This window comes from Alosa alosa, chromosome 22 (genome assembly GCF_017589495.1).
Source record: "Alosa alosa isolate M-15738 ecotype Scorff River chromosome 22, AALO_Geno_1.1, whole genome shotgun sequence".
Taxonomy (NCBI): Eukaryota; Metazoa; Chordata; class Actinopteri; order Clupeiformes; family Clupeidae; genus Alosa; species Alosa alosa.
In genome coordinates this window covers 4,348,896-4,361,700 of record NC_063210.1, presented here as the reverse complement: position 1 = coordinate 4,361,700, position 12,805 = coordinate 4,348,896, and the positions used below count along the sequence as shown (strand labels likewise).

The window sequence follows — 12,805 nt, the reverse complement described above, 5'->3', positions numbered from 1 at the left end:
ATCTGACAAAATTCATTGCGATTTGATCTTCGCGGTGTCGTTAACACAGAAGCCTCTAGAAATGTCCTGAATACAACCGCCAACAGCTGGTGGGTATAAATGGAAGGTCTCCTCCTGAGCCAACTTAACTTACTTGAGGCGTCCAATACAACCTCGGGAGTTTTCAGTTGAAGAATTTGCATCAGAAAGTTACATCTAACTAAATGACTGAACCAACGAGGTAAGTAAATAAAACGCATCGTTGCATGTCACGTGTCAAAGCATTGAATTTTGCGTGTGCTTGAGTTTGATTTTGAAGCTAAAAATAGACTAAAAGCTACTGTACAGCCTCTTGAAAATGGACGAAACCATCAACACACCCTGATTTTAACGCATACATGGTGTACACTGTTGTCTGTGATTTGCAGCAAGACCGTTTCAAGCTTCAAATATCTAAAACCGGGATTTCCGCGTCTTTGGCAATGCATAATAAGCGTCAGTGACGCGTGGCCCCGGGAACCATTGCTCCAAGACAAACGCAATGCAGAGCCTGGGATTATTTCGTAATATTACTCCGTTCATCTGTAGCTCAAAAACATGAAATCATATACCTTTAAAGCGTTGTTCCCTATATGGTTAACATATCTAAAAATAGCGGACTGAAAATAGAAGCCCATGTGGAATTACACTCAAAGAGGAAAGCAGGTGTGAGGCTACACATGCAGGGGGAAACATAAAAGTGTCACACGCTTTAGTCTTTTTGCTGTTGAAGCTGTCAATGTAAACTTCACCTTTCACCGAAGGCATAAATCAGTCACTGTACACTGTTATAAACATAATCAAGGACTCCTCTCACTCAGGCCACAAGCACTTTCAGTTACTCCCCTCAGGAAGGCATTATAGGTCTGTCAGAACCCGCACATCCAGATTCATTTTGCACTTCCCCAAACCCCATAGGCTACTGTGATTTTTTTTTAAAATGATATCTAATTTTATACTGCCTAATATCTATTTTTATACTGCCTCTTATGTGACCTGTCTTTTTAGTGTACTGTATATGTATTGGTATGAGTCTGGTGTGAAAGCATAGCGTGACTGAGTAAGTGTTGAATGTAGAATGTATACTACTATGCACTAGAAGCACTTGTCCCAATGATTCTGATTATGCCATGTAACCCTGCTCTTGTGATTTGTTTGTTTAACATTGCAGATACACCACACACACACACACACACACACACACACTGTAGACCTTAATACTGTCACCCCTGCTGATCAAAAGACATCAACCCACTTATTGCCTTTTAATCAGTTTTATCATGTGCTGTCTGTGTCTCTGTCTCATGTCAGTGTTCACCCTGAGGGTAAAGGCAATACCCCTGCTTCTCTCTCACAAAAACAAATGTTTGAAAAGATGGAGGAGACCTACAGGGTATGTGCTGCCTGTGACAGCAAACCATCTCAGTTATCAGATCCCAAGGCGCTAAAACGCTGTGGAAAGTAAGTGGACTGGTGCCCATCACAGATACGTCCATTCACCCAGAAAGATGTTGATCTGTCGCATGATTCCTCATTACTCCCAATCCTTACTACAGTGCAACCAAACTGCACACCTCCTCTCCTCACCTTCTCCTGTCTCCATTGTCCTTCTTTCCCCCATGACATCTCTCAGGTGTTTGAATGTATATTACTGCTGTAAGGAGTGCCAGAGGCAGCACTGGCCCCAACATAAGAAGCTGTGTAAGACACTTGGCTGGGCAGCCATTGACAGGCGGATAGAGTGGCTCATCTACAAAGGTGCGGAAGGAGGATAACTCATATTTTTCTCTGTCAAAAGATACATACAATTTTTGAGGTCAGGTAAAGGTGTTGCATACATAAATGACACAAAGGTCTTGATAAATTCAATGAATGGGAATTGCAAAGGATACGCTGACATGAACATATTTTACATTCTAACAACAAAATGTTCTGAAAACAAACAAAAATAGCCATGAATTTTTAGGATACATTTTGTTTTTTTACTTTAACTGAAACATTACTTGCCAGGACTGCAAGTGAACCAAAGGAGAAGTGGGGAATTATAACATGGACTTCATCTTCCCTACAGGTGTTCTCCCGTTCCCTACGGAGGCATGGACGCGTCCCGCTGCAGAGATCAACAGCTGGGAAGACTGGCTCTCCATGCAGGGGGATCTGACCGCTCGAGTGGACCCCATCCTGTCTGGAAAGAACATGACCGAGCTTTGGGACAATGCTGGCCGTTCACGTCCAGGGGAGGTCGATCTGAGAGAGTCGATGTGGCGTGTGTGCAGCGAGTTCTTCTCACGGCCCCTGACCATCGGCTTTGCCATTAAACACTTCAAGCTGGACCCTTACTCCCGCCCGCTCACCATTCATTTGGTGGGGGCTGCCCACAGCGAGACCCTGGGGGCCCGAGTTACTGACATGGATGAGCTGAGCCACATGTTTCCTGGACATCAGGGCCTGGAGGTGGTGATGGTGGGGCCGGAGGTGGTGGAAGGGAAGGCCATTCGCCCCCCACTGAGAGCCTTTGGGCCCAGAGGGAAATCCTATATCAGCGGATACAAGGGCCTCTACCACCAGTTCTGGGAAGATGTGGTGGAGAAAGGGGAGGCAGCAAAACCAGACCTGGTGGTGGGATTTCACCCAGGTATACAAAAAGAACATAAAGACTGAACACCTTGCTAAAGTGTATCTAAAAGTGTACATACAGTACCATATACCTGTTAGTATAATACAGTTAAGTCAGCTTAAATTACAAAATGAGGGTCTAATTGATTTAGACTGAATCTGGCAGTTATATTTGCGTTTGGATCAATTTTAACCTGGACAGGTAGAGCATTCTTTAACATTGCCAATAAATGGTACACTGCAGAGTATGAGTACAGACTAAAAGAAGTCTTCTCTCTGTAGGTTTGGATGCTAGTCAGGAGAACATGGATGAGGTGGACAAAGTGTACCAGGGCTGGTTGCCAACTCTGCTGCTCCTGCGAGATTACAACATTCCCACACTTTTCACCACCACAGAGTAAGTCTTCTAAATGTCACCCAACAACATTCAAAGCTACGGGTAAAAATGACACACACACACACACAAATCGTTCAGTTCTTTGTGGAGTCTTTGAAGTGTGTGCATGTTTCCTTGTCCCTCTTTGTAGTGAACCTGAGCTGGAGTACACCCTTCAGGTCCTGCTGGAGTTGGAGATGCACATCAAGGCCACTGGGGTGAATCCCTTTAAATCCCTGAAGCCAGAGCAGGTGCAGGCCTGCCCCAACAAGCCTCCAGGCTACTGCAGCGGCCACTACATCTGCTTCCAGGGGCTGCTGGAGAGAGAGGAGGAAGAGGCTGAGGAGGACTAGGCCTCAGACCACACTGCTGGAGCAAAGCTACTGTACTGCAATGGACATTGTGTCATGTGTGTGTGTGAAGGTGGACAAACATTGACTGTTTCCTTTTTACGTTGTGTGTGTGGCTTACACACAGTGGAGCACAAGGGCTTCTGGTACCAGGTTAGTGACAATAGATTATTTGCATTGGCAAACAGATAGAATGTTCTCTGAATTGCCAACGTAGCTTCTACCTGTATTTGAATACTTATTGAACTTATTGAACATGTTCTGTTAGGAAAATTATAGAATTTTTCTTTGTTCACTGGATACGAATGCATTTTGTGCTCTTTTTATACGATGCAGGGCATTGCCATTCAACTCACATTTTTGCTAATTTGCTGGCTACAATATTTTGTATTTGTATGTTAGGCAGAACACTCACTGTATGCTGTATAGGAAACAAAAAACTACATTAAACACTACTGGAAAACTAACAACATTTTTTGGCCATGTTGACATTTAATGCTTAATCTTTAAGAATGCTCCAATACAGTACTCTTTTCGTAATGTAACATTACATTTGCTCTAAACTGTTGACACTCATCATATGCATTTAAGGAATGCCAGCAGAGACAAAATCATATCCACTATATACAGCACCAAATTCACTGCTGTCAAGACCAACACAAGCATAAGGTCGATGTAGTGGTAGCCATAGTTTAGTACAATGCGCATATCAGTGTCCCATTTCATGTAGTTGTAGTAATCCTGCTTTCCATAAATGGGCCATAGTATGATAGCTGTGATGTAAAGGACCACTGCTACAATATTAAAGACCACCTCCAACTTATCCACACACACTAGTGCATTCAACAGCTTCACCAGGTTAAACATCATCATGAGCACTGATAATACAAAACACACTATGTACACAAGAACGCACCACCCCAGAGCCCATGGGACTCCAGTGGTCACACTCAAGAAATAGGATGCAAACGTAATGAAGAGCAGGGATGCAAGGAGCGCTTCAGTGAAGCGCAGCACCCCGCACACAGCGGTCAGGTATCCACCGGACATCTCTTTTTTGGTCATCACCCCATCCACCAGAAAGAGCAGTGTGGCCAGGCAGGAGACGATGGTGCACACTACCTCGAGAAAGCACATGGTGCAGTGCATGACGCGTATTGGGTAGATGATGGAGGCGGTCAGGAGCATGGCAGCGCAGACCAGCGTGAGCCCCGTGGCCAGGTCAGCCCAGGAGTGCTGCAGGAAAACTGCCACCACCAGTTCCAGCTTCAGCACCTCCAGCACCAGGATCACCATGGCCACAATGAAGGCAAAGGCCCAGACAAACTCGCACCACACGCTGTACGGCTGGATCTCCCCTTTCTGCAATATGGCGATGAACACAGCCAAGGCACACAGCAAAATCTCCACCACACGTATTTTGTGGGCACAACTCAAGCCCATTCCTGTTGTCTTTTGTCACACTCACAAACACACAGAATGATGAAGAGGCTTGGGAAGAGAGAGTCATGTCCAGTTTATCTGCTGTGAGCATATGATATGTAGATGAGGTATCCTTTGTTGCCTAGTATCCTCTGCTACAGTCACCACTGCCCGCCTCTCTTTGTAACAGTTCTCTGAATGCAGGAAGTAACTCTTAATCCCGCCCTGTCTGGATGCACAAGCAGCTCGTGGTAATCATTAACTCTGTCAGACTTACTTCTATGAATGAGACTAAATGCATAGTGCATCATACACTGTTTTTAATATTTGTCAGGAATCTTTGTAAGGTGTTGAATATTAAGGTGTAAGGTGTTGAACTTTATGAATGAGCAATGACTAAATTGGAATATGGACCCAGTTCCACTGCATGTTACTTTGTAGTATATGGGACACCTCGTGGAGAACCGTGATGTCAGTCACATCAAAGTGTCACAATTGTCTAGGAAATCATTTTAGGATCCACATTTCCTTATATCATTATGTCATCCTTTTCCTGCAACTATTCATGGACATTAATTTACATGTTATTCGCTTTTAGCATGCAATACTATATGAATAACTATTACACACTAGAGACAACATACATGACGCTCAGACTTAATTGTTCAATTGTTTTATACAACAGTAGTAGGCCCCTAGGCCTACAAAGTAAAAGAATACCAAAACACAAAGGCAATTTGTGTTTTATTGCCTTTATCTTATACACTCAGTGAAATCATACACCAAATGGTCTGTTAATAGGCCAAAATGTAGGCATGAGATTAATTAATGATCTACAAATATGTAGCCTACTCTTTGGATATATAAATTAAATATGATTTTCAAAAAAAAGACGTCATAAATGTGACAAAAAAATAGAAGATCCACCGGCACTGACGACCACATGTTGTTCTGAGTGAGGGTTGTTCCAGAGCAGATAGTGGCCAGAGGATTGCCCACGATGTAGACCACCATGGAGAGGATGAGGAACGGGAAGGCAGGCAGTTTCGCAGCGAGTTCATCACGTTCATCATGAATCCATGATAATCACTATTATGAGAAAAGGAATTATGTAGAACACAACGCACAATAAAAGTGGTAGCTGTTCTACCAGGATGCTACGTCACTCATTCATTACACTTGAGTCCTGACTAATCACCAGTTTTCACCTGCCTTTATGTCTCGCCAAACGCAGGTGTCGTCATTCGATGTCCACAACTCGTCCAAAATACATACTTCTTCTTACTCTACTTAGTCACGATTGTACCGTTCACGTCTGCTACTCTGCTAAAGAACTGTGCGTTTTTTCAGTCACGATAAACATCGATAAACTTGGCAGCTCCGTCACGTTTCCTAACAGGATACCTGTTCAGCCCTCGCATCGTGGCGTTGCTACGCACGAGTAACGGTCAATCGTGCGTAAATGTCTCAGTCCTCCATGTCGATGTTCAACAACAATATTGCTGCTTTGCATTGCCGTTATATTTAAGTTATTATTCAGCCAGGAAGACATTCACGTATGTAGCGTATGGTAAGGTGACCTACAGTCACTTCTGTTTATTAAGCTATGTGCTTGAGATCCCCGGTTTGTTCGTTCCCACGCCTGCGAGCAGCAAAAAGTAACGTTGACTCCGGTTCAGCTATATTCTCTAAACTCTCTGACTATCAGAGTAGGCCTACTATTCAAGTTGAACTACGTTAGTTACCAAACTGTATACCAATGTATAGTAGCATTATAAATTGGCACACCAGTAAATTATCTGTTCATCATGAACTACCACTGGTGGTCATGTTGTATGTTCTTATGTCTTTCTTACAAGCATTTGAGAGAGCATTGGGCTTTCCCAAGCATTGGGCTTTCACTTACGCGGGCCGGTCAGGGAAAGCCCACGGGCCGGATGTTGCCCATGTATGATATAGAAGATCAGACTCCCGATTCATTCTAGAAGCTCAAATGACACTCTCATGTTACAGTTCAGGTATGCATGTACTGGTGGTGGGCACATAATTCTTTGCTTTCTACAAGTTGTTGGGTTGAGCTTAGTATGAGCTCTATGTTCAACTTAGTCAGAGCTATTCCCTGGCTAGGGTTTTGTGAAAACTCTGCAGCAGCCACATATGATTGCCAAAGATTTGCATACTTTTTAAAATTCTTAAAAACACAACAACTCTAATAATGTTTAGCACCACTAATTAGTATAAACAAAAACAAGCCTAGACTTTTTTAAGGTTGCTCTTACTCATGATTTTGACACATGTTATTGGTGTTTTGTGGTACAATATCTGTGTTTTGGTGTTGTCTGTCTGCAACCCGGAGTTTTCACATGTTGTGCCATATCTCAAACATTATTGATCACAAATTGATAAATGCATGCACACATGTGCATTTTGTACTTTATTTTGCTTAATTTTTCCTGACCCATGGTGTAACCATCATTACCAACACATCATGAAGTTTAGTTGGTTACACACACAGTGGAGGACAAGGGCTTCTGGTACCAGGTTAGTGACAATGGATTATTTGCATTGGCAAACAGATAGAATGTTCTCTGAAATGCCAACATGGCTTCTACCTGTATTTGAATACTATCTTATTGAAAGTGTTTTGTTATAGAATTTAACTCTCTGTTCACTGGATATTATTGTATGTTGTGCTATTTTTTTACAATTTACAGGACACTGCTATGCCATGCAACCCACATTTTGGCTAATTTGCTAGCTACATTTCATCAATATTTTCTATTTATATGTTAGGCAGAACAATCACTATGTACACATTGAACTGTATTGGAAACACAAAAGGACATTTAATAAACACTACTGGAAAACTATCAAAACTTTATTGGCCATGTTGAAATGTGTTGCTTAATCTTTAGGAATGCTCTAATACAGTAACGTAAAGCTTCTTTCGTTACATTACATTTGCTCTAAACTGTTGACACTCATCATATGCGTTTGTGGAGTGCCAGCAGAGACAAAATCATATCCACTATATACAACAGCAAATTCACTGCTGTCAAGATGGACACAATAACAAAGTCACGGTAGCGGTAGCCATAGTTTGGCATACTGCGCGTGTCAGAGTCCCATTTCAAATAAATGTAGTAATGCATCTTTCCATAAATGGGCCATAGTATCATAACTGTGATGTAAAGGACCACTGCTATAATATTAAAAACCACCTCCAACTTATCCACACACACTAGCGCTTTCAGCAGCTTCACCAGGTTAAACAACATCATCAGCAGTGATAATACAAAACACACTATGTACACAAGCATGCACCACAACATGACCCATGGTATTCCAGTACTCACACCCAAGAAATAGGATGCAAACGCAGTCAAGAGCAGGCATGAGAAAAGGGCTTCGGTGAAGCGCAGGATCCCGCGCACAGCAGTCAGGTATCCACCAGACATCTTTATTTTCTCCACCCCAGCATCCACCAGAAAGACCAACGTGGCCACGCAGGAGACGACGGTGCCCACCAACTCCAAAATGCACAATTTGCAGTGCATGACGCGCATAGGGTAGATAATGGAGGCGGTCAGGAGCATGGCTGCGCAGACCAGCGTGAGCCCCGTGGCCAGGTCGGCCCAGGAGTGCTGCAGGAAAACTGACACCACCACGCTTAGCTTCAGCACCTCCAGCACCAGGATCACAATGGCCACACCTAGGCCAAAGGCCCAGACGAACTCGCACCACACGCTGTACGGTTGCATGCCCCCTTTCCGGATCATGGGGATGAACCCAGCCAAGGCACACAGCGCAATCTCCGCCACACGCATTCTGTGGGGACAGCTCAAGATACAGAGACACATTCCTGTTGTTTTGTCTCTCGCTCAACAAAACACACAGAATGATGAAGAGGCTTGGGAAGAGAGAGTCATGTAGAGTAGAGCTGTTGTGAGCGTATGATATGTAGATGAGGTATCCTTTGTTGCCTGGTATCCTCTGCTATGGTCACCACTGCCTGCCTCTCTTTGTAACAGTTCTCTGAATGCAGGGAGTAACCCTTAATCCCGCCCTGCCTGAACGCACAAGCAGCTCGTGGTAATCATTAACTCTGTCAGACTTACTTCTATGAATGAGACTGAATGCATAGTAGGCCTGCACTATACACTGTTTTCAATCTTTGTAAGGTGTTGAATATTAAGGTGTAAGGTGTTGAACATAATGAATGAGTAATGACTAAATTGGAATATGGACCCAGATCCTCTGCATGTTACTATGCAGTATATGGGACACCTCATAGAGAACTATGATGTCAGTCCATGGCATTTCTAAAAGTATCACAATTGTCTAAGAAATCGTATTAGGATGCATTTCATTTTTCATCTATTTCCTGCAACCTTGTTTGTGAACATATGCTTGGCTTTTAGCATGCATTACTATATGAGTAACTATTACACATCAGTAAGACACAACATACATGGAACATAAACTTAATCATTAAATTGCTTTTATACAGCAGTAGTAATAAGTAAAAGAAACAAAACACATGCTGAAATCTATAAATATGTACTTTTTGGATATAGAAATTAAATTGATGTGACAACAAAAAGACAGACTACTCAAAGGCTAAATCTCCATGTCTGACCTCAAGGTCTATGTCTGTGCTTCAAGGTCCTTGTCTCAATGTCTATGCCTGGGCCTCAAGGTCCTTCTCTGTGCCTCAAGGTCCTTCTCTGTGCCTCAAGGTCCTTGTCTGTGCCTTAAGGTCTATGTCTGGGCCTCAAGGTCCTTGTCTGTGCCTCAAACACGCTGGAAGCCACATATCCCCAGAAGCGTGAACACCAAGTCCACAGTGAAAAGGCAGAGGTTAACGCACGTCATAAACGTGACCAAAAAATAGAAGCTCCACTGACACCCACCTGCTGGGCAGTCATCTGGCTGAGGGTTGTTATGGACAGTGTAAAGTGGCCAGATGATTGCAGCCACGATGTAGACCACCACAGAGAGGACGAGAAAGATGTTCTCGAGACGGGAAATGTTGAAAGGCAGGCACACTCGCAGGGAGTTCATCACGTTCACCATGACAATCACTGGTATTATAGGAAAGGGAATGATGTAGAGCACCACGCACAGGATCAGTGGCACCTGCGTATGATAGCCTGTCAGTGAGATATAGATGATGCAACTCGCATACGCCTCCAGGATCTTGAAGGTTCCAGGGAGGGCGGCCAGGTACTTCACAGAGCGCGTTGAGTCGCATTTATCCCTCACAAACTCCGTGATGTAGAGCGCGCAACACAGAATGGCAAGTACTGCCACTAGCCAGTCCCACACGCACACCAGACATACGTAGAACACGCAGTAACAGATGGCAACAGTACAGGTGGTGAGGGACGCCATGAAGGCTATACCTGTGGTGAAGTCATCCCAGTCCATGCATAAAAACAGGATGAACTTGTGAATGAGGAACAACTCAATAATGGTGATGACCAGGGTCAGAAGGGCGCAGATAGGCCAGATGAACATGCAGTAGATCCAGTAGGAGTGCAGTGGCTTAGGCGAGAATGAAGACAGAATGAAGGTGACAATACAAAGCAGGATCTCACCTAAGTGCAGTAACCCGCGGCAGCTGAGGAGTGAGGCGATGGAGCACATTATCTTATCCATCTGGACAGAGGAAGAAGGGCAACGCAGGAGCTGAAAAGAAAATGGACCCAGTGGACTGATCGTTGCGCACCGTATGGCTGGGTTTGTATTTGCCAACCTTATCTAAGTCACTCTCTCTCTCTCTCTCTCTCTCTCTCGTCATAAACCTGAAGAATTAAAAGTAGGAGGAGTTCCACTAAGGTGGATAACATGTATAACACAGTAACGTTGAAATAGATACTGTCTTGATCTAAAACAGACATAGAAAATAAGAGAGAGAAAATACATGCCTGTATGGCTTCTAACAATGGAAATGTGAAATCTTACACCTATAATGAAGATGTGTTGCTCAGAAAGATGGTGGTTTATTTTTGCGGAGAGAATGTACAGGACTGAGCGGCGGTCATATTTTGTACCGCTTTGCGGTAGATCTAGTTAACCAAGTAATGGTGGGGATGCTATTTGATAGAGATGGGTTTTTAGATTACTACTGAAAGTATGAGTGATGTAAAAGTGTGAATGGTCTGGGTGTAACCTGTGCTGTGTTTACCCTGCGTCTCAACCCTGCACACACCCGGACTCGAACCCGCAAACAGCAGAACCTCAGCTCGGGAGTTGAGCGTGCTAGCAATCGAGCTAAAAGCCCAGGCTGCTAGCTCTCTCACTAGCATTGGTGGCCTAATTGATGACCAGCTATCTCTGACCATGTTCCATCTGCCTCCTGGTCATAACGCTGCAGACCTTAACCAGGCCATACCCAGCCTGCGAGCATGTCACCTCTACTGGGTACCCATGTCCACCCGAATCAAACACAGATCACTAACGCTTATCTACAGAGTGACTATCTATCTTCAAGAATCTCTTCCCAGATCTGTAACACATATAATAGCCTAATATGCTTACCTCTCACATACTAGACACTGCAACACCCACAATGGAACAATTTCCCACAAACATAACAAACACCCAAGTGTAATAAATCATTGATTAAGTGATGTCACTTCACTATAATTCACTTATCATGTTAAGTGATAAGTGAATTATATGTTTTTATCAGTTTTACAAGTATGTTTGTCAAAAATCACTTTGAAACAAATTTTATGACTATCCATTTCCTTATTCTTAAAATGGGGGGCCAAGCAGCATAGCTTTGTAGGACCCCATTGTGTTTCTACCTTCAGTTATTATTCCACTTACATCTTCCATACTTGAAGTCTATGGCATAGTATTTACTGGGGTACCCTGATTCTTTTTTTTTTGTAAAAAACTGCATACACACACATTTGTTTTACCTTTTCTTGTTATGATTGTGACACCATTGTGTTTCTGCCTTTTTTACGAGGAGCCAAACATAAAGCTGCAAATTCTACTTATTTCCTCTGTCTATGTCAGCCTCTTGAATTATATACTTGGTACTATGTCCATAGTCTCATAATTGACTGAAAATAGTTTGTTGTTTCTCTGTGTCATGTAGTTGTGTCCTCCATTGTTAGTAGGCTCACAGTACATTGCCAATGTGTTCCTCCTAATATTCATTCAAACTGATTGAATAATTTGCTCAATGTAAATAAGACTGTCTGTGTAGGTTATGTAGATTGAATATTTAAGGGCAGTTTTCTTCTTAATGGATTTGTCTCGAAGTTACATTCAAATAAGACTTGAAGGTTGGATCATATTTATTGTAGCTGGTAAAATAGCAGATACAAAGAAATTGAATAAGCCTCAAACAGACAAACTTCAGAGTCTGACCAGCTATTTATTAGTAGCTAAATGAAGTAGGCTGACCCAGGCACCCAGCAGAGGTGTAAAGGTTGTACGGATGCATCACTGTGAGAGAACGCCACCCTGTGGTATACATAGGAACATACAGTTAAAGTAAACCCCTTAACACTGTGTTGTATTGACAGTACAGGGTGCTATAACGCCTGTTGTAACATTACCATATTAATACATTGAAATGGCTGAAATGTAAATAGTCTGTGATAAGATGGCAATATAGAGTACTATGATCCTGCTCTGATTTTTCCTCTGATTTGATTCTGCTATTTCAACAAGAGTAAAAATATTCAGACAATAAGCATGAATGTTTTTTTCTCAGAGCCCCAGTAAACAAACACTGTCTTGATTGATTTAAGGCCTCTTGGGATGATTGGTTTGCTGTAAGAGTAATTCACTTTCTTTCTTTTTTTTCACTTTACAGATCCTTTTTACCCAACCTCTTTATATCAATGCTCAGACACTGGAGCAGTAGTTTATAGAATGTGGGGGAAATCTATTTAAAGATATATACTGTTATGGGTTAAGTCCTAGTGCTTTGTAACATAATTCATGTTTCAATAAATAAATGAAAACAAACACGAGTCATGAGCGAGAGGCAAAACGT

General features: G+C 42.8%; 2 protein-coding genes across 2 annotated transcripts; one reads left to right on the top strand and one right to left on the bottom strand.

Annotated features, from left to right (window-relative positions):
* Window positions 1–124: 124 nt before the first annotated feature.
* On the top strand, window positions 125–3,827 carry mss51 (MSS51 mitochondrial translational activator). Its single transcript, XM_048232876.1, has 6 exons — window positions 125–220; window positions 1,330–1,479; window positions 1,652–1,776; window positions 2,090–2,653; window positions 2,917–3,031; window positions 3,162–3,827. Exons 1-6 carry the CDS (start codon window positions 204–206, stop codon window positions 3,361–3,363), a joined length of 1,173 nt encoding a protein of 390 aa, XP_048088833.1. The 5' UTR covers window positions 125–203; the 3' UTR covers window positions 3,364–3,827.
* Window positions 3,828–9,576: 5,749 nt separating this feature from the next.
* Window positions 9,577–10,443, bottom strand: LOC125287915 (myeloid-associated differentiation marker-like protein 2). Its single transcript, XM_048233999.1, has one exon. It carries the CDS (start codon window positions 10,441–10,443, stop codon window positions 9,577–9,579), a length of 867 nt encoding a protein of 288 aa, XP_048089956.1.
* Between the last annotated feature and the right edge of the window lie 2,362 nt (window positions 10,444–12,805).